This window comes from Chiloscyllium plagiosum, unplaced genomic scaffold (genome assembly GCF_037043375.1).
Source record: "Chiloscyllium plagiosum isolate Xiang-an unplaced genomic scaffold, Cpla_swu_hap1 HiC_scaffold_31, whole genome shotgun sequence".
Classification (NCBI taxonomy): domain Eukaryota; kingdom Metazoa; phylum Chordata; class Chondrichthyes; order Orectolobiformes; family Hemiscylliidae; genus Chiloscyllium; species Chiloscyllium plagiosum.
In genome coordinates, this window is record NW_028270169.1 from 54,511,170 (window position 1) to 54,535,051 (window position 23,882).

At 44.2% G+C, this 23,882-nt stretch overlaps 1 protein-coding gene across 1 annotated transcript; it reads left to right on the forward strand.

Moving 5' to 3' along the window:
* Positions 1-2,069: 2,069 nt before the first annotated feature.
* Positions 2,070-4,161, forward strand: prmt6 (protein arginine methyltransferase 6). Its single transcript, XM_043718034.2, has one exon. The coding sequence runs from the start codon at positions 2,181-2,183 to the stop codon at positions 3,729-3,731; it is 1,551 nt and encodes a 516-aa protein (XP_043573969.2). The 5' UTR covers positions 2,070-2,180; the 3' UTR covers positions 3,732-4,161.
* Positions 4,162-23,882: the final 19,721 nt, after the last annotated feature.

The window sequence follows — 23,882 nt, forward strand, 5'->3', positions numbered from 1 at the left end:
ACAGACCCCAGCCCACAGGGTGACAGACAAACCCCTGTCGTCAGGGTGACAGACAGACCCCAGCCCACAGGAAGACAGATAGACCCCAGCCCTCAGGGTGACAGATAGACCCCAGCCCATAGGGTGACAGATAGACCCCAGCCCACAGGGTGGGCTGACAGACCCCTGTTGTCAGGGTGACAGACAAACCCCAGCACACAGGGTGACAGACAGACCCCTGTCGTCAGGGTGACAGACAGACCCCAGCCCACAGGGTGACAGTCAGACCCCTGTCCTCAGGGTGACAGACAGACCTTAGCCTCAGGGTGACAGACAAACCCCTGTCGTCAGGGTGACAGACTGTCCCCAGCCCTCAGGGTGACAGACAGACCCCTGTCGTCAGGGTGACAGACAGACCCCAGCCCACATGGTGACAGAGAGACCCCTGTCATCAGGGTGACAGACAGACCCCAGCCCACATGGTGACAGACAGACCCCTGTCGTCAGGGTGACAGACAGACCCCAGCCCTCAGGGTGACAGATAGACCCCAGCCCACAGGGTGGGCTGACAGACTCCTGTTGTCAGGGTGACAGACCCCAGCCCACAGGGTGACAGTCAGACCCCTGTCCTCAGGGTGACAGACAGACCCCAGCCCACAGGGTGACAGACAAATCCCTGTTGTCAGGGTGACAGACAGACCCCAGCCCACAGGGTGACAGACAAACCCCTGTCGTCAGGGTGACAGACAGACCCCAGCCCACAGGGTGACAGACAGACCCCTGCCCTCAGGGTGACAGACAGACCCCTGTTGTCAGGGTGACAGACAGACCCCAGCCCACAGGGTGACAGACAAACCCCTGCCCTCAGGGTGACAGACAGACCCCAGCCCACAGGGTGACAGACAAACCCCTGTCGTCAGGGTGACAGACAGACGCCATCCCACAGGATGACAGACAAACCCCTGTCGTCAGGGTGACAGACAGACGCCATCCCACAGGGTGACAGACAAACCCCTGTCGTCAGGGTGACAGACAGACCCCAGCCCACAGGGTGACAGTCAGATCCCTGTCCTCAGGGTGACAGACAGACCCCAGCCCACAGGGTGACAGACAAATCCCTGTCGTCAGGGTGACAGACAGACCCCAGCCCACAGGGTGACAGACAAACCCCTGTCGTCAGGGTGACAGACAGACCCCAGCCCACAGGGTGACAGACAAACCCCTGTCGTCAGGGTGACAGACAGACCCCAGCCCACAGGATGACAGACAGACCCCTGCCCTCAGGGTGACAGACAGACCCCTGTTGTCAGGGTGACAGACAGACCCCAGCCCACAGGGTGACAGACAAACCCCTGCCCTCAGGGTGACAGACAGACCCCAGCCCACAGGGTGACAGACAGACCCCTGTCGTCAGGGTGACAGACAGACCCCTGTTGTCAGGGTGACAGACAGACCCCAGCCCACAGGGTGACAGACAAACCCCTGTCGTCAGGGTGACAGACAGACCCCAGCCCACAGGGTGACAGACAAACACCTGTCGTCAGGGTGACAGACAGACCCCAGCCCACAGGGTGACAGACAGACCCCTGTTGTCAGGGTGACAGACAGACCCCAGCCCACAGGGTGACAGACAAACCCCTGTCGTCAGGGTGACAGACAGACCCCAGCCCACAGGGTGACAGAAAGACCCCTGTCGTCAGGGTGACAGACAGACCCCAGCCCACAGGGTGACAGACAGACCCCTGTCGTCAGGGTGACAGACAGACCCCTGCCCACAGGGTGACAGACAGACCCCAGCCCACAGGGTGACAGACAGACCCTGTTGTCAGGGTGACAGACAGACCCCAGCCCACATGGTGACAGACAGACCCTGTTGTCAGGGTGACAGACAGACCCCAGCCCACATGGTGACAGACAAACCCCTGTCGTCAGGGTGACAGACAGACCCCAGCCCACAGGGTGACAGACAGACCCCAGCCCACAGGGTGACAGACAGACCCCAGCCCACAGGGTGACAGAGCAGCAGCTGCCTGTGAAGGAGAAGGGGGTGGGGCTGACTGTTACCGAGGGGGCGGCCCCGGGACCAGGCTTTCCGCTCGGGGATACAGACTCTAACCCCCGGAGCAGGCAGCACAGGACAGGCCCAGGCTCAGGCCCAGGCCCAGGGAGACAGCACGAGGCCCGAGCCCTGCGGAAACTCAATGGAGCCGGGTCCGCATCAGGTGAAGAGGCCGCGGCTGGAGGCCGAGCCCTTGGCCCGGGGGAGCGGGGGGCCGGGCGCCGAGGCCCGGGCCCGACAGGACGGCGCCTATTTCCACTCGTACTCGGACGTGTCGATCCACGAGGAGATGATCGCGGACTCGGCCCGGACCGGCTGTTACCGCCGGGCCCTGCAGGGAGGCCTGCGGCCTGCCTCCGGGCCCGAGCCCCGGGCTCGAGTGAGCCTCCTGCGGGGCCGCACGGTGCTGGATGTGGGCGCGGGCACGGGCATCCTGAGCGTCTTCTGCGCGCAGGCGGGGGCGGCGCGCGTGTACGCGGCGGAGGCGAGCGCGGTGATGGCGGAGCGCGCCCGGGAGGTAGTCGAGGCGAACGGGCTGAGCGGCCGCGTGCTGGTGCTGAGGGGCCGCGTGGAGGAGGCCGAGCTGCCCGAGAGGGTGGATGCCATCGTCAGCGAGTGGATGGGCTACGGCCTGATGTACGAGTCGATGCTCCGCAGCGTGCTGCACGCCCGGGACCGCTGGCTCAAACCGGGCGGCCTGCTCTTCCCGTGCCAGGCCGAGCTCTACATCGCCCCGGTCAGTGACCCGGCCCTGCACGAGCGCCTCTCCTTCTGGGCCGGAGTCAAGGAGCAGCACGGCGTCGACATGGCCTGCATGGCCGCCTTCGCCCGCCGCTGCCTCATGAACGACGAGATGGTGGTGACCCCCCTGCACGGCGAGGATGTCCTCACCCGGCCCGCCATGTTCGCCGCCGTCAACCTCTACACGGTCACCGAGCAGCAGCTCGAGGAGCTGGGAGGCCTCTTCTCCGTCTCAGCCTTTGGCATCGCCACCATGCACGCCTTCGCCATCTGGTTTTCCGTCACCTTCCCGACGTCCGCCCCCACAGACCGCACAGGCGATGGGGGCGATGACGATGGTCAACGTTCGACCAGGAGCCATGACGATGGTCAACGTGCGACCAGGAGCCATGACGGTGGTCAACGTTCGACCAGGAGCCATGACGATGGTCAGCGTGCAACCAGTGGCCTTGATGATGGTCAACGTGCGACCAGTGGCCATGACGATGGCTATCAAGCTACCAGTCCCCCTGCCGATAGTGCGTGTACAGCCAATACCAGCAATGATACGTCCAGTGCCAAAGCCCATGCTTCCCATGTAACCAGTACACACATCAGCAATGGCACTGTTGAGAGCCAATGTGCGGTCTCAGCCAATGGTGACAATCTCTGTGAATTTAATTTCAATAATGATACTAACCCCGTTACATTTGATCCCAACACTGATGAATGTGAGCCAGTTGTCCTGTCAACCTCACCTTTCGCAGAGGAAACACATTGGAAACAGACCTTGCTTTATCTGGATGAACCTGTCCAAGTGTTCCAGGACACTGTGATAAAGGGAAAAGTAACTTTAACTCCAGCTGTAGATAACCCACGACATCTGCGGGTATCTTTGGTTTATGAGATAGGAGATAGTGGAAAAAAAACAAAAGTATTCAAAATGGGGGAGGATTTCTCTTCGTTTGAGTAACATTTTATTGGTGTTTGCATCCAAATGGCCCCATCAGTGCCTGGACAGTTACACTTGATATTTTTTGCTGTTTGTTCTCCAGTTGATTTCCAAACTGATTCAGTTGAATGACTCATTGTGAAAAAGTTGCCTTAACTCTATGAACCCATGAGGAGAGCCAAAGAAAGGAATGGGCAAGCCAGGGAAAAGAAATTCAATCCTAAAAAGACATTGATTTGCTGGATTGATGATTGTGGGACAAAAACAAATTAATCAAAATGATTGCTGCTTTTGAATGAGTTGCCGTTCATGCATGTATACTTTTTAAACATTTTAATAACTTAATGAACAAACTTAGTTTGGTTTGTCACTCCAATGTAACATGTAGCTTGAACTCTGTGAATTATTGCACTGGAGCTTTTCACAGTAAATTGCTGGCTGGCTTCTCTGACTTAGTGTTCATGCGAAGTAAATTGATTCTCACTTGAAACAGATTCTGGTACATTCACACAGCTCAAGTGGAAACTAACCTGATTCCTGTTCAGTGTTGCTTTAGCTGATTGATGTCAGTGTTAGCCTCAGTATCCTTGTGAAGGGGAAAAGGGCCATGTTCTGTTTAAAAAAAAGAGACACACGTTACTATTTCGGAAGATCCTATGTTAGTTGTGACACAGGAATTTTACTTGAAGCATCAACTTTTGTTTTCAAATACTGACTAACTTGTGTATTTGCAGTTTCTTTACTGGTTCATTTCCAAAGTACCATTGTGACTTTGTGCTTGAAAATATTAATAGATTAATCAATTTTCAGTCACCTACAGTTTCAAGCTTTCTGTAACTAATTCATTTCTAAGATTGTTTTATAGAGCTGTGAACACTGTACGTACAATGAGATAAAAATAGTAGAAAACCTCTCCTCTCTTACGTGCTGTGAAAGTGCTATGATGGGAGAGATTTAAACCCCCACAGCTGTGTTGTTACAGAACATTTACCATATCCAAATGGACATGTAATATTTGACATATCAAGCAGGTCAAAGAAGTATGTCTCACTGCTGGTATTTTCTATTGTACCAAATTTGATATTTTGTTAAACTCTCTAAATGAACACTATTTATTATAAAACATAACAAATTGCTGTTTATTTTTCTTCATGCATACACGATTCTTTGGCTGTGTGTGTGGACGTTGCAATATACAGTGGATTGTGTTTGTTTCACAGTATACAGTTGGCTGTACATAAATATATTACAGTACATAAGACAATAAGATATAGGAGCAGAATTAAGCCATTCAACCCATCAGGTTTGTTCCACCATTTGATCATATGTGTGTGTGTGTGTGTGTATCACAATATATAGTAGGCTGTGTATGTATTACTGTATAGTCGGCTGTCTATTGCAGTGTATAGTTAGCTGTGTACATTACTGTATATAATTTTGTTTTATACAGTACACAATTGTTATGGACTAGGGCAGACCACTCAAAACATTCTTAAGCAGGCAGCCCAGACCATAACTTTGCAATTTGTTTTGGTAAGTGTACAGTGAAAATTACCTGGAGTAAGTTAGCTAGGTTGACTACCAGGTTTTAAAACGGACAAATATGTATTCACAAAATTACACAATGAAACACTAAGAACAGAATAAAGAACTCCTACACAACTCGATCGATCTAAACTAGACTTAATTATGCTGTTCCGAATATACACAACAGTCCCAATAAGCAAACCCCCTTAAAAAACAGTAAAAATGGATCAAATGCTTATAGGTTGAGGTTAGAAGGGCATACAGCTGAACTCCTAACTAGTTCTGAAATGAACTGCTCAGCTGGAGAGCTGACCACACCCCCCTCATTATACAGGTCACTTCTAAAACATGACCACTTTGGCCTGAAGTCCCATCTGTTTACATATAACCAAAAGGCCTCTCAAAATCCTTTTCATCTCTGTACCAAACCAGTCTAATCGGAACTGGGAGCTGTTTACAATGCCTCTGAAAAAAACCAAGGACACTATCCTTGAGAAAAGGAACAGTTTTTAGAAAAAAAGGGACCAGCTTTGTGACACAGTTGCCTGTCCATATGCATCACACTGTACACTTGGCTGTGTGTGTACATTATGCTATACTCATGGCTGTGAGTATAGTATATGGTTGGCTATATTATAGTTGGCTGTGCAGATTACAGCATACATTGGTTAAATGTGTGCATTATAGTATAGTTAGCTATCTTGCGTAGGTTACAGAATACATGTAGCTGTATGTATTACAGTATATAGTTGGTTGTTTCTATTCTTATATATGGTTGGCTGTGTATATTAGTTTGTGTGCGTATTACAGTTTATAGTTCATTGTACTTTATATAGTTGACTATCTGTAGATTACAAAATGTTTTCCTTTCTTGGTCAGGCATTGGGAGATCAAGTTGCGGCTGTACAGGACATTCGTTCAGCCACTGTTGGAATATTACGTGCATTTCTGGTATCCTTCCTATCAGAAAGATGTTGTGAAACTTGAAAGGGTTCAGAAAAGATTTACAAGGATGTTGCCAGGGTTGGAGGGTTTGTGCTAGAGGGAGAGGTTGAACAGACTGGGGCTGTTTTCCCTGGAGCGTCAGAGGCCGAGGGGTGACCTTATAGAGGTTTACAAAATTATGAATGGCATGGATAGGATAAATAGACAAAGTATTTTCCCTGGGGTTAGGGAGTCCAGAACTAGAGGGCATAGGTTTAGTGTGAGAGAGGAAAGTTATAAAAGAGACCTAAGAGGCAACATTTTCACACAGAGTGGGTTAGTGTATGGAATGAGCTGCCAGAGGAAGTGGTGGAGGCTGGTACAATTGCAACATTTAAGAGGCATTTGGATGGGTATATGAATAGGAAGGGTTTGGAGGGATATGGGCCGGGTGCTGGCAGGTGGGACTAGATTGGGTTGGGATAGCTGGTCGGCATAGACGGGTTGGACCGAAGCATCTGTTTCCATGCTGCACATCTCTATGCATATATATTTACAGTATATAGTTGGCTTACAGCATACAGGTTGTGTATTACAGTGTATAGCTGTCAGTGTGTGTATTATTGTGTACATTACGGTATACAGTTGACTGTATTACAGTGTGCATGAATATAAATACGTGTATATCATATGAAAAAATCCAGTGTATTATTCAAAATCAGGCAATTTTCTACAACTGTCCAGTGTTCATCCTTGAAACAGTACTAAGAAAAAAATCACCTCACCCTGTGAGAATTACTGCACATGAATATGGTTCCTAAGTAAGTGATTCCACTTCAAAAGTAATTGTTCACGTAGCTCAGTGGTAGCACTCTTGCTGCTCAGTCAGACAGTTGTCAGTTTAGCCCTATTTCAGACAAATGATGTTGGCTGATACTTAAATGCTGTACAGTCCACTATTCTTTAAACATTATTACTGCATACAGGTGATCTGTTTTTTTTTAAGCTGTTTGTGGGACATTACTATACATTGGTTGCTGCAGTTTCCTATGTTACAGCAGTGACTTTGTAAAATGCTATGAATTGCGTACAATTCTGCTCACCACATTACAGGAAGACTGTACTGTAGTTTGCACTGGAGAGAATGCGGTGGTGATTTACAAGGCTATAGCTGATGAACTACAATTGCAAAATTTGGGAACTTCTGGCTGCTAGTGTATACCAGGGTACAAACACTTGCAGTAGGTGCTGAAGGCTGCAATAACTTGGTTCTGAATTATTAAGCTGTAGACACTATGGCAAGTTAGGGACAGGAAAATTTACCTGGAGGCAGCCACACGTCATAGGATGGGGACTTATGGTTGGATCAGTCATCAGGGAATGACTGCAAGTGAAGAAGAAATGGGACCCGGAAAGCAGGAGCTTCAACCTTTACAATTGTCCAACAGGTTTGAGATTTTCTCAGCCTGTTTGGTTGAGTTGGGGGACTGCAGGGTGGATGAGATAATTGGCCAAGGCGCCGGGAGTAAGAAAGAATGGAATGGTTGAAGGGGACAGTATGATGAGAGGGATTGATACTTCTGTACAGCAAAGAACAAGAGTCAAAGTGGCTGTGTTGTGTGCTCAGTACCATAATCCAGGATATCTGCACAAGCTGAACAATGTGCAATTGGAAAGCCAGGATCCAGTGATCATGATCCATATCAGTATCAAAAACATAGGTAAAACTGCTGAGGGCATGTGATGGTTTAGGTGGTAAACTAAAGAACAGAACTTCAAAGGTAGTAATCTCTGGATTACTAACTGAGCCCTATTCGTAAAGGATGAATAAGTTTAGAGAGTGAATGCTTGGCTCAAGGCTGGTGTGGGAGAAATAACTTCCAACTCATGGGGCATGCAACAATCTGGGGAAAGTGGGATTTGTACCATTGCTATGGTCTCTGCCTGTACCATGCTGGGACTTGTATTTCCACAAGCCACATAACTAGGGAGGGCTTTAAACTAAATCAGGTCAAGCTTTGGTAATTGGAGAATGACAGAAAGAAGAGAGAAAAACAAACTAAGAATATAGCAGTAGACAAGATGCTACAAAGATTAAATTTAAAAAAAAACTAAATGCTCACATCATTAGTAGGTGGCAAGTCAATGTTTCGGGTATAACCCTTCTTCACCTGAACCAACTTCTCCAGCTCCTGATGCTGCCTGGCTTACTGCGTTCTTCCAGCCTCCTGCTTGTTTACCTTGATTTCAAGTATCTGCAGTTTTTTTAAATCTCTGACTTTACATCGCACTCAAAACAAAGTAAATGAATTGATTGCACGCGTTGAATTAAATAAGGATGATCTGATAGCCATTATGAAGATTGGGCTTGGGCTCTCAATATTGACAGATATGATTTCAACAAGGATAGGAACCTAGGTAAAGGCCGAGGGCTGTGGATGAATAACATTGTTAATCAAGGACGGTGTAATAGAGATGACATTGGTTCAGGAGTTCAGGATGTAGTCAATTTGGAGAAGATGAGGAATGGTAAGGAAATGAGGTCACCCCATTTCAAGTGGGGTTAGAGGCAGAAAACAGGAAACTGCAGGCCAGTTAGCTTGATGCCTACATAAATGTGAGAGTGGTCTACAGACCCTCTTGCGGCGCAATGTGGGACAAAATGTGCGAGAAATATCGGTAGCCTGCAATAAGGGGACAGCAATGTGTGACTTTAATGTACATATAAGCCGGAAAAATCAGATTGGCAGTTGTAGCCTGGATGAGAAGTTCAAAGAACGCTTTCAAAATAATTTCTTAGAGCGATACATACTTTAACAAACAAGGGGGCATGCTATACCAGGCCTGATATTATGTTTTCTGACGAGATTGACAAATAATGTCAAAGTAAACACACCTGTAGGTAGCAGCAATTATAACGTAGTTGAATTTGACATCCAGTTTGAAAGGAAGAAGCGTGTGTCTCAGACTAATGTAAGCTCAAAAACAAAGGCTACTATGAGAGCATGAAAGCTGAGTTAGCTGAAGTGACTGGGGATATTAGCTTAGGGAATAGATTGCTAGAAAAGTAGTGGCAGACCCAGTCGAACTCATGTTGCTTGGCATCTGCCTCTTAATGCCTCTTAAATGTTGCAATTGTACCAGCCTCCACTGGTCCTCTTTTGTCTGTCATTTATAAAAGTGTGGAAACAAGCCCTTCAGGCCAACAAGTCCACACCAACCCTCCGAAGAGTAACCCACCCAGACCCATTTCCCTTTGAATGATACACCTAACACTATGAGCAATTTAGTATAGCTAATTCACCTGACCTGCACATCTTTGGACTGTGGGAGGAAACCCATGCACATGCACATGCAGGGAGAATGTGCAAACTCCACACAGTCACCTGAGGCTGGAATTGAACCTGGGACCCTGGTGCTGTCAGGCAGCAGTGCTAACCACTGAGCCATGATTTGGATGTGAATATAGAAGGCACAGTTAGTAAGTTTGTGGATGACACCAAAGTAGGTGGCATTGTAGGCAGTGAAGATGATTTTCTAAGATTACAAAGGGATCTTGATCAAATGGGTCAATGGCTGGAAAATGGCAGATAGAGTTCAAGATAAAGATAGGCTGAAGAGGTTGAAACTTTTTTATTTGGAGCTTAGGAATTTGAGAGGTGACCTTATAGAAGTTTATAAAATAATGAGGGGTAAATAGAGTTAAATGTAGTCATCTTTTCTCTAGAATGGAGAATATCAAGTCTAGGGGGCACATTTTTAAGGAGAGAGGAGAAAGATTTTTTTAAAATGAGCAAATTTTTAACACAAAAGGTGGTTTGTGTGTGGCATGAACTTCCTGAGGAAGTGGTGGATGTGGGTACAATTACCACATTTAAAAGACATTTGGATAAGTTCACAAGTAGGAGAAGTTTGGAGGGATATGGGCCAGGGGCAGGCAGGTGGGCCTAGTTTAGTTTGAGGCGATGTTCGGCCTGGACTGGTTAGACTAAAGGGTCTATTTCTGCACTGTGTGACTTTATGACTCTATGAGAAACTATATGATTGTACAAAGGTGAATGGCAGATCATACGATTGATCAGAATACAAAGCATGGCAGAGAATGTCAAAAAGGTTAATCAGGGCAAATAACTTAGAACATGAGAAGAAGCTGGCAAGAAATATAAAAACACAGATGTCGGTACCTCATAAACAAAACATGTAAAGTGAATGTTGGACCTTCAGCAGGTGAAAATGAAAAGCCAGTTGTAGATATAATGAAATGAATAAAAATTCTTGCTTCTTTCTTCACTACAGAACAACCTCAGCTATCCAAACATAATTATCCGAATTTCGGATTGTCCAAACAAGATCTCAAGGTTCCGTAAAAATGTTATCCATTATCTAAACAAAATACTCCCAGCCTATCTCTTTCGGATAATCGAGGTTGTCCTGTGGAAGGTAAAGGCAGTGTAGTCCTACTGGACATAAAGCTGCTCTTTCATCAGAGACTGGTAATGGTTTTACCTAAGGATCACTGCACCCCAAATGAGGGGACCGTCCTTGATTACTTCAGCCAGTGAACTAAACGCATGCTAGTGGCATTGCAAACCAGTTGTCCAGCCAACTGAGCTAACAGACCATAGACAATGCGAAAAGCATCCCAGTAATCCTTAAAATCTGGAGATTAAAGGAAAAGAGGAAATTGGTGAAATTATAATCGACAGAGAAGGGTACTGAATAAACTGATGGAGCTGTGAGTTGCTAAGTCTTCAGGTCCAGAGGACTTCATCCTGGAGTATTAAAATAGTCAGATAATGAAGTAGTAGATCATTTAGTCACGGTTTTCCAAAATTCATGATTTGGAGATGCTGGTGTTGGACTGGGGTGTACAAAGTTAAAAATCACACAACACCAGGTTATGGTCCAACAGGTTTAATTGAAAGCACACTAGCTTTCGGAGCGACGCTCCTTCATCAGGTAGTAATGGAGGGCTCAATCCTAACACACAGAATTTATAGCAAAAATTTACAGTGTGATGTTACTGAAATTATACATTGAAAATTTGATTGTCTGTTAAGCCTTTCATCTGTTAGAATACAGTGATAGTTTCACTTCTTTCAGGTGTAAATCACAAAACCTTTTTTTAAAAAGTTGCATTCTTGGGTTAGCTGTTAACAATGGTGATAGCTAGACAATATGTTGGAGGAGTTGGCCCCCTGTGTTCTGAGCAGAGGCCGATAGCTAAGTTCAGTACCCATAGGGAGGGCCTCAACCGGGACCTTGGGTTCATGTCACATTACAGGTGAACACCATTGCAGCATACACACACATAGATACTCCTACACACACACACACACACACTCTCACACACACAGGCACTCCTATACACACATACACACAGACATCCACACACACCCTTACAGACACACACACTCACACATGCTCCGAAAGCTAGTGTGCTTCCAATTAAACCTATTGGACTATAACCTGGTGTTGTGTGATTTTTAACTTTCCAAAATTCATTAAGTTCTGGAAAGTTTCCATTAGTACTGGAAAGGAATAAATATATCCCCTATATTCAAGAAGGGAAGGGGGCAAAAGCAGGAAACTATAAGGAAATTGGCTGTATGTCCAGGTAAATAAGGTGTTAGAATTGATCATTTAGAAAGTTTTAATTGGGCTCATGGAAAATGCAAAGTAACCAGGAAAACTTGGCATTTTTTTTTGAAAGGGTGATAATGTTTAACCAATTTATTGGAATTTTTTGAAGGAATGACATGCAATGTGAATAAAAGGGCGTACATTGATGTACTGCACTTAGATTGCTACAAGAAATTTGACAAGGTTCCACACAAAAATTTTTGAACAAAGTAGTTTTGGGAATAACGTACCAGAAAGACCAAATGGACTAAGGAATGGCAGATGGAGTATAATGTGGACAAATATGAATTATGGAATTTGGTAGCAAAAGCAGGAAGGGAGATTATTATCTGAATGGTGATAGATTGGAAAAGGAGGAGGTGCAATGAGGCCTGGGTGTCATCGAACACTAGTCACTGAAAGTAAGCATACAGGTACAGCAGACAGTGAAGAAGGCAAATGGTATGTTGACCTTCATAGCAAGAGGATTCGAGTACAGCAGCAGAGATGTCTTGCTGCAATTGGACAGAGCCTTACAGAGACTACACCTTAGAGTATTGTGTCTCCTTAACTGTGGAAGGATGTACTGGCTATGCAGGGAGTGTAACAAAGGTTTACTATATTTACTGAAGTTTCGACAAATGAGGGAGTATCTCATAGAAACCTATAAAATGCAGGACTAAACAGGATAAATGCAAGAAGGATGTTCCTGATGACCAGGAAACCAGAATGAGGAATGACAGTTTATGGATCGGGGTAGGCCATTTAGTACTGAGATGAGGCGAGGAACCTTTACCCAGGGATTTGAACCCATATACACAGAGCATTAGCTGGGACCTTTCTGAAGAATTTTAGAAGATTCCCAGCAAGGCATGCATTATCTGTTCTATAGGAAGGATGTAATAGGAAGGGTGACATGTTGGCTCAACGGTTAGCATTGCTGCCTCACAGCGCCAGAGTCTCAATTCGATTCTTGCCTCGGGCAACTGTGTGCGTGGAGTTTGCACATTCTCCCTGTGTCTGTGTGGGTTTGCTCCGGTTTCCTCCCACAGTCCAAAGATGTGCAGGTTAGGTGAATTGGCCACGCTAACTTGTCCATAGTATTAGGTGCATTAGTCAGAGGGGGGTGGGTTACTCTTCGGAGGGTCAGTGTGGACTTGTTGGGCTGAATGGCCTGTTTCCACGCTGTAGGTAATCTAAAATTAAACTGGAAAGAGAGCAAAAATAGATTTGTAAGGAGTTATCGAAACTAGAAGGTTTGAGTTATATGGATAGGCTGGGATGTCTTTCCCTGGCTTGTAGGAGGCTGCGGGGTGAACTTGTAGAGGTGTATAAAATAATGAGGGGCATAGATAAAGTGTATAGCCAAGGTCTTTTCCCTGGGATGGGAGAATCCAAAACTGGAAGGCATAGGCTTAAGGTGAGAGAGGACCTGAGGGGCAAGTTTTGTACACAAAGGGTGGTGCATGTATGGAATGAGCTGCCAGAGGAAGGGTTGGAGCTGGTATAATGAAGTGTTTGGGGCAGGTATGATTACAACATTTAAAAGATATTTGGAGAGGTACATGGATAGGAAAGGTTTAGAGAGATATGAGTCAAACACAAGCATCTGGGACTTGTTCAGTTTAGGAAACCTGGTCGGCACAGACAAGTTGATCCAAAGGGCCTGTCTCCATGCTGTATGACTCCTAAGGCTGGATGAGCAGGGTGAGCTTGTGGAGTTCTCTGGTATAGACAGTGGTCTATGTTGAATGTTTTCAAGAAGGGAATAGATTTAATTCTTCAGTCTAAAAGGATCAAAAGATATGGGGAACAATATGGGAACAGGGTACTGGCTTGGATGATCAGCTATGAGCATACTGAATTATGGAGCAGATTGGAAGGCTGAATGACCTACTCCTGTTTGTATTTTCTATGTTTCTGTGGATAGAAGATAGATGGTTGGCAGGAAAAATAAAAACATGTACAAATGGGTCTTTTTGAGGTTGGCAGGATGTGAGGTCTTGCATGGGTCTCTGCTGGGCCCTCAACCTTTTACATTTTATATCTGTGACATAGATGAGGGGATTGAAGGCATGCTGGATACATTTGCAGATGTAACAAAATAGGTAGGAAAGTACATTATGAAGATGGCATAACAAGGAGGCCGAACAACACACATAGGATGAATGAGTGGGCAAAACTCTGGCAGATGGAGTAGAGTGTGCGAAAATGTGAAGTTATTCACTTTGGCAGGAAGAATAAAAAAATGATCACTTAAACAGTGAAGTTGGAGAACTCTGAGGTGCAGAGGGAGCTAGGTGTTTTGAGTGTGTGAGTCACAAAAACGTTAGTATGCAAGTGCAGTATGAAATCAAGAATATTACAGTTCTTTATTATGAGAGGAATTGAACACAAAAATCAGGATATTAGGCTTCAGTAGGGCATTGGTGAGACCACATCTCAAACTGTGTGCAGAATGGGCCTCCTTAACTAAGGAATGATGTAAATGCATTGGAGGTGATTCAGAGGAAGTTTAGTAAACTGGTACAGGGATGAACAGGTTTTCTTGTAAGGAAAGATTGGACAGGCTGGGTTTGTTTTCATAGCTTTCGTTGCACTACTCCCCACTTGGCATTCAACGCTTAGCTTCTAAAAAAGGCTAGAGGTGCTAAGTACAAAATGTATTTTTGTGAATACTACTGATAATGTTAAGAAGGCTGAATAGGCTGGGGCTTTTTTCCCTGGAGTGTCAGAGACTGAGGGTTGACATTTTCAAGGTTTATAAAGTCCTGAGGGGGATGAATAAGGTAAGTAGCCAAGGAAAATTTCCCCAGGACAGTGAAGTCCAAAACTAGAGAGTATGATAAGGGGAAGATTTAAAAGAGACCTGAGGGGCAACATTTTCTCGCAGAGGGTGGCGTGTGTATGGAATGATCTGCTGGTGGAGATGGGTAAAATGACACAATTTAAAAGGTGTCTGGATGGATATATGAATAGGAAGGGTTTAGAAAGATATGGGCCAAATGCTGGTACATGGGGCTTGGTCAGATTGGGATATCTGGTCAGTGCAGACACGTTGGACCAAAGGGTCTGTTTCTGTGCTGTACAACTCTGACTAGAGTTCCGAAAGTATTGAAATGTTTAAGATGCTGAGGCATCAGTATTTACTGTGGAAAAGGATATGCAAGATATAGAATGTAGGGAAATAGATGGTGACACCTTGCAAAATGTCCATATTACAGAGGAGGAAGTGCTGGATGTCTTGAGATGCATAAAAGTGGATAAATCTCCAGGACCTGACCAGGTGTACCCTAGAACTCTGTGGGAAGCTGGAGAAGTGATTGCTGGGCCTCTTGCTGAGATATTTGTATCATCGATAGTCACAGGTGATGTGCCAGAAGACTGGAGGTTGGCTAATGTGGTGCCACTGTTTAAGAAAGGTGGTAAGGACAAGCCAGGGAACTATAGATCAGTGACCCTGACATCAGTGGTGGGCAAGTTGTTGGAGGGAATCCTGAGGGACAGGGTGTACATATATTTGGAAAGGCGAGAACTGATTAGGGGGAAATCATGTCTCACAAACTTGATTGAGTTTTTTGAAGAAGTAACAATGAGGATAGATGAGGGCAGAGCGGTAGATGTGACCTATATGGACTTCAGTAAGGCGTTCGACAATGTTCCCCATGGGAGACTGGTTAGCAAGGTTAGATCTCATGGAATACAGGGAGAACTAGCCATTTGGATACAGAACTGGCTCAAAGGTAGAAGACAGAGGGTGGTGGTGGAGGGTTGTTTTTCAGACTGGAGGCCTGTGACCAGTGGAGTGCCACAAGGATCACTGTTGGGTCCTCTACTTTTTGTCATTTACATAAATGATTTGGATGCGAGCATAAGAGGTGTAGTTAGTAAATTTGCAGATGACACCAAAATTGGATGTGTAGTGGACAGCAAAGAAGGTTACCTCAGATTACAACAGGATCTTGATCAGATGGGCCAATGGACTGAGAAGTGGCAGATGGAGTTTAATTCAGCTAAATGCGAGGTGCTGCATTTTGGGAAAGCAAATCTTAGCAGGACTTATACACTTAATGGTAAGGTCCTAGGGAGTGTTGCTGAAAAAAGAGACTTTGGAGTGCAGGTTCATAGCTCCTTGAAAGTGGAGTCGCAGGTGGACAGGATAGTGAAGAAGGCCTTTATTGGTCAGAGTATTGAGTACAGTAGTTGGGAGGTCATGTTGCGGCTGTACAGGACATTGATCAGGCAACGTTTGGAATATTGCATGCAAATCTGGTCTCCTTCCTATCGGAAGGATGTTGTGAAACTTGAAAGGGTTCAGAAAAGATTTACAAGGATGTTGCTAAAGTTGGAGGATTTGAGCTATAGGGAGAGGCTGAACAGGCTGGGCTGTTTACCCTGGAGCATCGGAGGCTGAGGGGTGACCAGGAAGGGCCGGGTGCTGGCAGGTGGGACTAGATTGGGTTGGGATATCTGGTCGGCATGGACAGGTTGGACTGAAGCGTCTGTTTCCGTGCTGTACATCTCTATGACTCTATGTTCTGGAAAAGATTCACATTGAAGGATGTTGAAAGGATGTGGGTGAGTAGAGGGATCTATTTTAAAATTATGGGTTGCCCTTTCAGGAGAGAGATAAGGGGAATTTTTTCTCTTGTGGATTTTGTGATTTTGGAACTTTCCGTCTCAGAAGGCAGTGGCTGCAAAGTCATTAAATATTCTTAAGGGGGATATGGATAGACTATTTGACTCTGATCATACTGAATGGTAGAGCATGCTTGAAGAGATGAATGGCCTACTCCTGCTCCTATTTTCTACATTATTAGGCAAGGGAATCAAATAGAATTCAAAACACAAACTGGTTAGCTGTGATCTTATTGAATGACAGAGCAGGCTTGATGGGCTAATTGGCCTAGTCTTGCTCCTGATTCATATCTTTGTATAAGGCTCCTTTGAACTTACCCATGATCACTCTTATCCAGAGGAAGGGCAGCCTTCATATGGGAATGCCCCCTGCAAGTTGCCCTTCGAGCCACTCACCATCCTGACTTGGAAATATATAATTTCTTTCAATATTGTTTCTGAGTCAAAATCCCTAATTGCACTGTGGATGTGTCCCTACACCTAAAGACTGCAGCAGTTCAAGAAGGCAACTGACGACCACCTTCTCAAGTGCAGTAAGGAGTGAGAAATAAATGCTGACCAGGCCAGCAATGCCCACATCCCCTGAATGAAGAGAAAACAGTGCCAGGATATTAACAATGAGAAACAATTGGATAAGCTGGGGTTGTTTTCCTTTGAACAGAGGAGACTGAAGGATGACTTATTGTGGTATGTAAATTTGAGGGAAATAGAGGCCTCAAATACCAGGGATCATAGATTCAAATTAATTAGTAGAAAGATTTGGTCAGGGATGAGGATACATTTTGTTAGCCAGTCTGTGGTAAAGACCCAAAACTCACTGCCTGAAAGGATGGTAGGCAAAACATATTGACTACCTTAAAAAATACTTGGATATCTACTTGATAAGTTGAGTATCTACTCTTCAAGTACTATGCCCTAGCGCAGAAATGTGGGATTAAATGGATCAGATCCTTCCAAACTACTCTCAATGGCTTCCAGTGTTGTAAATTTTCATGGTTTTAACAGTGCCAGTCTTTAAGAATACATTAGATGGAAGATCACAGGAATGGGGTACAAAAGGATATGGGAACATAGGTTTTAAAACAACTGTCCATGTGAAACGTTGATAAAATGGACTTCATGGGACAAGCAGGCATTTCTGTGTAAAATTTGCACTTTTCACTCACACTGATTATCATTTTGCTGTACTTCCTGTGAAATCTCTTGGAGGTTATTTGTGGCTGAATCATCGATGTCAATACCAAATTAGAATCTGGAAAGCAAGTGGTTAGCACTTCTAGATAACAGATAACTAGAAGTGAGTTTTAAAAAATAACTTGAGTCTGTAGCACCTTTCACAATCCCACAACATTTCAAAGTTCTTCACCATTTTAATGAAGCCTTTTTAACTTGTTGTAATATGGAAATGCAGTAGTCAATTTATATACAGCAATCTCTCAAAAATAACAACAAGGTAATAACTAAACCTGTCTTAATGATGACTGGGGGATAAATCATGGCCTGGACACTAGGAGGGACTCCCTTGCCCTTCAAATAGTGTGGTAGGATATTTTTATGCTTGCTTCCCAAGCACTTTCCCATTGAGATGCTTTGAATTAGCTGTGACCCCAGACTTGAGTGTACCGCCAGGGTGCAGGGAAATGCCTATGACAATGGGAGTGGAATTGTTTGGTTCCTGAATTTTTTAGGTTAGGGATACTCAAAAGAATTACATTTGTAAATGCTGTTGTGACCCAATGCTTTTATAAAATGAGTTTCTGGCTCTTACAAACACAAGTCATCTTCACAAAATTAAGAGCCAAAACACATTTACCTCTATTTCAGAATCTGCATCTTCAAATAATTATATATTGTAAGGTGTCATCACAGTGAGGCACACTGAAATTATATGATTGATGCCTGCTTGTAGTAACACTGATTGCTAGAACACATCTTTGTTATGCCTGGCATTAGCCATTCTGCCTTATGCAGAACAAAGATGTCTTTTTCCACTTTTCAAATGGACTGGTGTTTCAGTCAAGCACTTTGCTTTTGAGTGGTGGGGTGGTACTGGACCGTAGGTTGGGGGGTACTGGTTACACATACAGTGGATGAGGGGATAAACAGAGGGAAGCTGAATCCAGCTGACGATGAACATTGAATCTCAGTGGGAATTGTTCAGGGTGTGTTACAATTGACTCATCCTCTTTGGGCTTGCCTGAGGGACAGCTAGAGATGCACGGTGAGAAATTGTGATGGTTTATGCACATCTTTTCAAGGCTTTTGGCACCATTAGAGCCCCAATTTGCAGTGTGGTTGCACAATCTGGGAACAGTTGGGCCAGACATCATATCATGTGTAAGCACACACTGAACGCTGAGCAGTCTGCAAGACTGATACGTTGCCATTCTGAAGTATAATACTCACACTATTACCCCGCCTTAACCCTGCACAGTTGAACATGCGATCAACAGGAGGAAGGATTCGCTCACCAGCGGGCAGGGAATGGTTGGCAAGTACTCAAAGATGTTTTGCTGACCACGGGGATTTTGCATAAACCTGTTGCCAACATTTCCCCTTGGAATACAGCGTGACTGAAAGAAGGAATAGAGAGCATGCAAAGCAGGACTTACTGCTGGAGCTGGAGTCTTCCTATGACCTCAAGTAACAATTTTTCCTACTGCACCTCGGGGCGGGACAAAGTATGATTTCAATGCTTGAATAAGCAAGTCTCCAGAGGAATCTGCCATCCTTTGGGTTCATGTCACACTACAGGTGACCTCACTGTACTACTTACACACACACACACACACACTCCTGCAGACCCTCTCTCATACACAAGTTGTCTCTCATCTGCTCACACATACACTGACACACGCACCCTCTCACAGATTTATAGCCCTTTACATTCACTCATACACATACACATTCTCACAGACACTCATACCTCCCTGCACACACACATAAGTTTTTGGGGTGAATTTGTACTTGCAGACTTACATTTTATTTTGCTCAAAAACTGCATGAGTCCATGTAAGATTCTGTAAATCTCTTTTTTAGACTAGAATCAGTCTGAACATTGGGGCACAGACAGCCTCACAGAGAGCTAACACCTTCAATGCATTATTTGTTCCAACATGGCACCTATTGTTAAAGTTCATTTGAGAATGTAACTTTAAGAAAGTTCTGGAATTTACATATGAAAGAACTGATACCAACATGGTCATTCTAAAAGATGAGAGACTTAACAAACAATCAAGGTCTTTTGCAATATATAATTTCAGTTACATCACACTGTAAACTTTTGCTATAAGTTGTGTGTCCTACAATCTTATACTCCACAATCACCTGATGAAGGAACATCACTCCGAAAGTTAGTGCTTCCAAATAAATTTGTTGGACTATAACCTGGTGTTGTGTGATTTTTAATTGTGATGATTTAGCTCCTTTCAAGTTGGTATTGAAGATGTTTGTAACATCTCACAAGTTGTTATCTGTTGCTCTATGGTTGGTAGGTTGGCACGGTGGCTCAGTGGTTAGCACCGCTGCCTCACAGCGCCAGGGACCTGGGTTCAATTGCAGCCTTGGGCGACTGTGTAGAGATTGCACGTTCTCCCGGTATCTATGTGGGTTTCCTTTAGGTGCTCCGGTTTCCTCCCACAGTCTAGATGTGCTGGTTCAATGGACACGCCATGCTAAATTGCCCAGTAGTGCCCAGGAATGTGCAGGCTAGATGGATTAGACATAGAAAATGTGGGGGGAGTTTGGGTCTGCGTGGGATGCTCTGTGGAAGATTGATGCCGACTCAATAGGCCAAATGGCCCTATCTGTACTGTAGGGAATTTATGAAGTCAATGACTCTCTCTCCTCAATGAGAGCTGACAATATTTCATTTTTACTCGCATCGGGGAGTGAGTATATACCTTCAATGAGATTGCAGATTTCCCTGTTCTGAAGGCTGCAACGTGTATGAGATGCCTGAGGATGTGGTGGAGGCTGGTACAATTACAACATTTAAAAGGCATTTGGGTGGGTATATGAATAGGAAGTATTTAGAGGGATATGAACCATATGCTGGTAAATGGGACTAGATTATTTAGGGTAACTCATTGGCATGGACGAGTTGGATTGAAGGGCCTGTTTCCATGCCATATGACCCTGTGACTCTAACTACACACACACCACTTTGACAAATGAATAAAATAAAAATAATGAGAAATCAGCGAGGGCTCTAACATGAGGACGACACAAAAAGTCATGGAGTGGGACAGACAAACCTTTAAATATTCAAATAGAGAAAGACTACAGAAAGTCACAGCACAGAAGGATTTAAGAGTCTTTGTGCATTAATCCTCAAAAGTTGGCATAGAGGTCCTGCAGGTACTAGAGAAGGCAAATAGAATGTTGGCTTTTGTTCAATGGGAATGGAGTACAAAAATAGGGAGGTTTTGCTACCACTATACAAGATGCTAGTTAGACCACAGTTAAAATACTGTGAACAGTTTTAGCCTCTTTATCTAAGGAGAGAGAAATTAGTATTGGAGGCAGTCCAGCTAAAGTTGATCCTTGGTATGGAGGGACTGTGTTATGAGGAAAGATTGAGTTGGTTAGGTGTGTACTCATTGAAGTATAGAAGAATGAGAGGTGACCTTATTGAAACATATAAGATTCTTAGATGACCTGACAGAGTTGGTGGTTGTTTTCCCCTTGCCAGAGGGCATAGTCTCAAAATAAGGAGTCACACATTTAAAACTAAGATGAGGAATTTCTTTTCTTAGAAGATTGTGAATCGGTGGACTTCTTTATTGCAAAGGGCTACAGTGGCTAGGTCATTAGGTACATTCAAGGATGAGATAGATAATCAGGAAGGAAGACAATGATTATGGTTAAATGGCAGGAAAATGGAGGTCAGGGTTACCAGAGCAGCCATTTTCTCATTGAATGGTAGAGTAAATCTGCTGCTACACTGTCTGGTTATTGCACATGTTACGTTATTGCTCAGTCACCAAAGCAAGACAGAAAAAACCTCAAGCCAAACAGCAAAAACCCAGTGATGGGGGAATATTTTAAAGACATGAAATTTTGGAGAAAGTATTTCTCTTCATTTATATTCCATTCCTCTTGCAATAAATAACAATCTGTTTGCCTTCCTAATTACTTGTTGTACCAGCAGGTTAAATTTCTGTGTTTCATGCACCAGGACACCCAGATTCTTTTGTACCTCAGAGTTTCACAGTCTTTCTCCATTTAAATAATACAGAAAATAGGAGCAGGAGTAGGCTGTTCGAACCCTTCATGCCTACTCTTGTCATTCGGTATAATCATGGCTCATCATGCTATTCAGTACCCTGTTCACATTTTCTCCTCACATTTTTGATCCTTTTAACCCTAAACCATATCTATCCCCTTCTTGAAAACATTTAGGGTTTTGGCCTCAATCACTTTTTGTGGCAGAGAATTCCACAGTCCGACCATTCTCTGGGTGAAGAAGTATCACCTCTTTTAGTCTTAAAAAGCTTACCCCATGCCCTTCAACTGTGATCCCTCATTCTCAAATTCCTGGTCATTGGGAACATGTTTTCTGCACTTACACTGTCTAGTCCTGATTTTTATATGCGTTTTTCTATGAGTTGCACTCTCATTCGTCTCAACTCAAGTGAATATAGTCCTAATCGATCCATTCTCTTTTTTCTTTAAGTCAGTCCTGCCCATCCTAGGCATCAGTCGGGTAAACCTTGTTTACCTCCCTCCATAGCCAGACATCTCTCCTCAGATAAGGAGACCAAAACTGCAAACAATACTCCAGTGCAGTCTCTCCAAAGCCCTGTACACTTGCAGCAAGACATCCCTGCTCCTCCTGTATTCAAATCCTCTTGATATGAAGGCCAACATACTTGCCTTCTTCATTGCCTGCTGAACCTGCATTGCTTACTTTGAGCAACTGGTGTGCAAGGACACCTCGGTCTCATTGCACCTCACTCTTCCCCAACCTATTACTATTCAGATAATAATCTGTCTTCCTGTTTTTGCTAACAAAGTAGATAAACTCACTTTATCTCTTTTATACTGCATCTACCATGGCTTTGTCCACTCATTCAAATTGTCCAAATCACACTGAAGCATCTCTGCATTCTCCTCACAGCTCACCCTCCCACCAAACTTTGTTTTGCAAACATGGAGATTTGTTTCCCTTGTTAAATCATGAATATATATTGTGTAGAGCTGGGGTCCATGTACTTGTTCCTTGCGATACTCTACTGGTCACTGCCTATACTCAGAAAAAGACCTGTTTATTGCTACGCTTTGTTTCCTGTCTGCCAGCCAGTTCTATATCCACCTCAATACACTGCCTCCAATCTCATGAGCTTTAATATTACATGCTAACTTCTTATGTGGAAACTTGTCGAAAGTCTTCTGAAATTCCAGATAAACCACATCCACTGGTTCCCCTTTATCAACTCTACTTATTACATCCTTGAAAGATTCCAATAGTTCTGTCAAGCATGATTTCCTTTGTGTTTATCCGTACTGACTTTGTCCAATCCTGTCACTGTTTTTCAAGTGCTCTGTTATTAAATCTTTTATAATGGACTCGAACATTTTTCTTACTACTGATGTTGAGCTAATCGTTCATAACTCCCTGATATCTCTCTACCTCCTTTTTTTAAGCATATGCTGCTTTTCTATTCCTCCTGCTAAGGCTGACAAGTCTGCATTTTCCGACATTATATCTGTGGTTTATGACTACATGCCAGGGTTCCAGAGGGATCTGGATCCATGATGGAACTATTACCCAACAACAGTCTACTTTTTCAGAAAAGCTATGAAGAAAGTTGCTTCCACAAACAAATTGTCAATAGATGTCCAGAAGCCGGTGATCTTAGCTGACATTAAGTGCATAGAACGGGGAACAATGAAAAGAAAGTTGAAAAAAATTGGTATGACTGAAACTGTTTGTGTAACCTGGCATTATTACAGCATGCTGTGTGAGAACGGCGTTAATTGCTTTTGTCAAAGTAACAATCCACATTTCGTGAAGTTAGGGCTATTTGATATCCTGTTGCTGTCAGATTTTAAACAGTTTTTGGAAGAGTTATACTTTCTTCTTTAACTAATGCTGGGCTACAGTGCAAGCTGACAGAAACAATCGTAAGATTTCTGTGCAGGCACTTCTCTATATTATAACCTTACATCGATATAGAGCGAGAACTTAAACCACAATGACCTGTCCGTCCAGCAGTGTCAAAACGTCAGGGCTCTCCAGTGTCATTGCAATAGTTACACATGTCGCATAAAGAATGTGAGACATTTTACATTTATTAAACACCTTTTGCAACTTCACAATGTTCCAAAGAACTTCACAGTCAGTGTAGTACTTTTGAAATATAAGCATTGTTGTAGTGTAAGCAATGTGGTGTCCATTTTGCACACAGTAAGCACCCACAAAAAATAACATATTAGTGACCAGCTAATCTGTCTTAG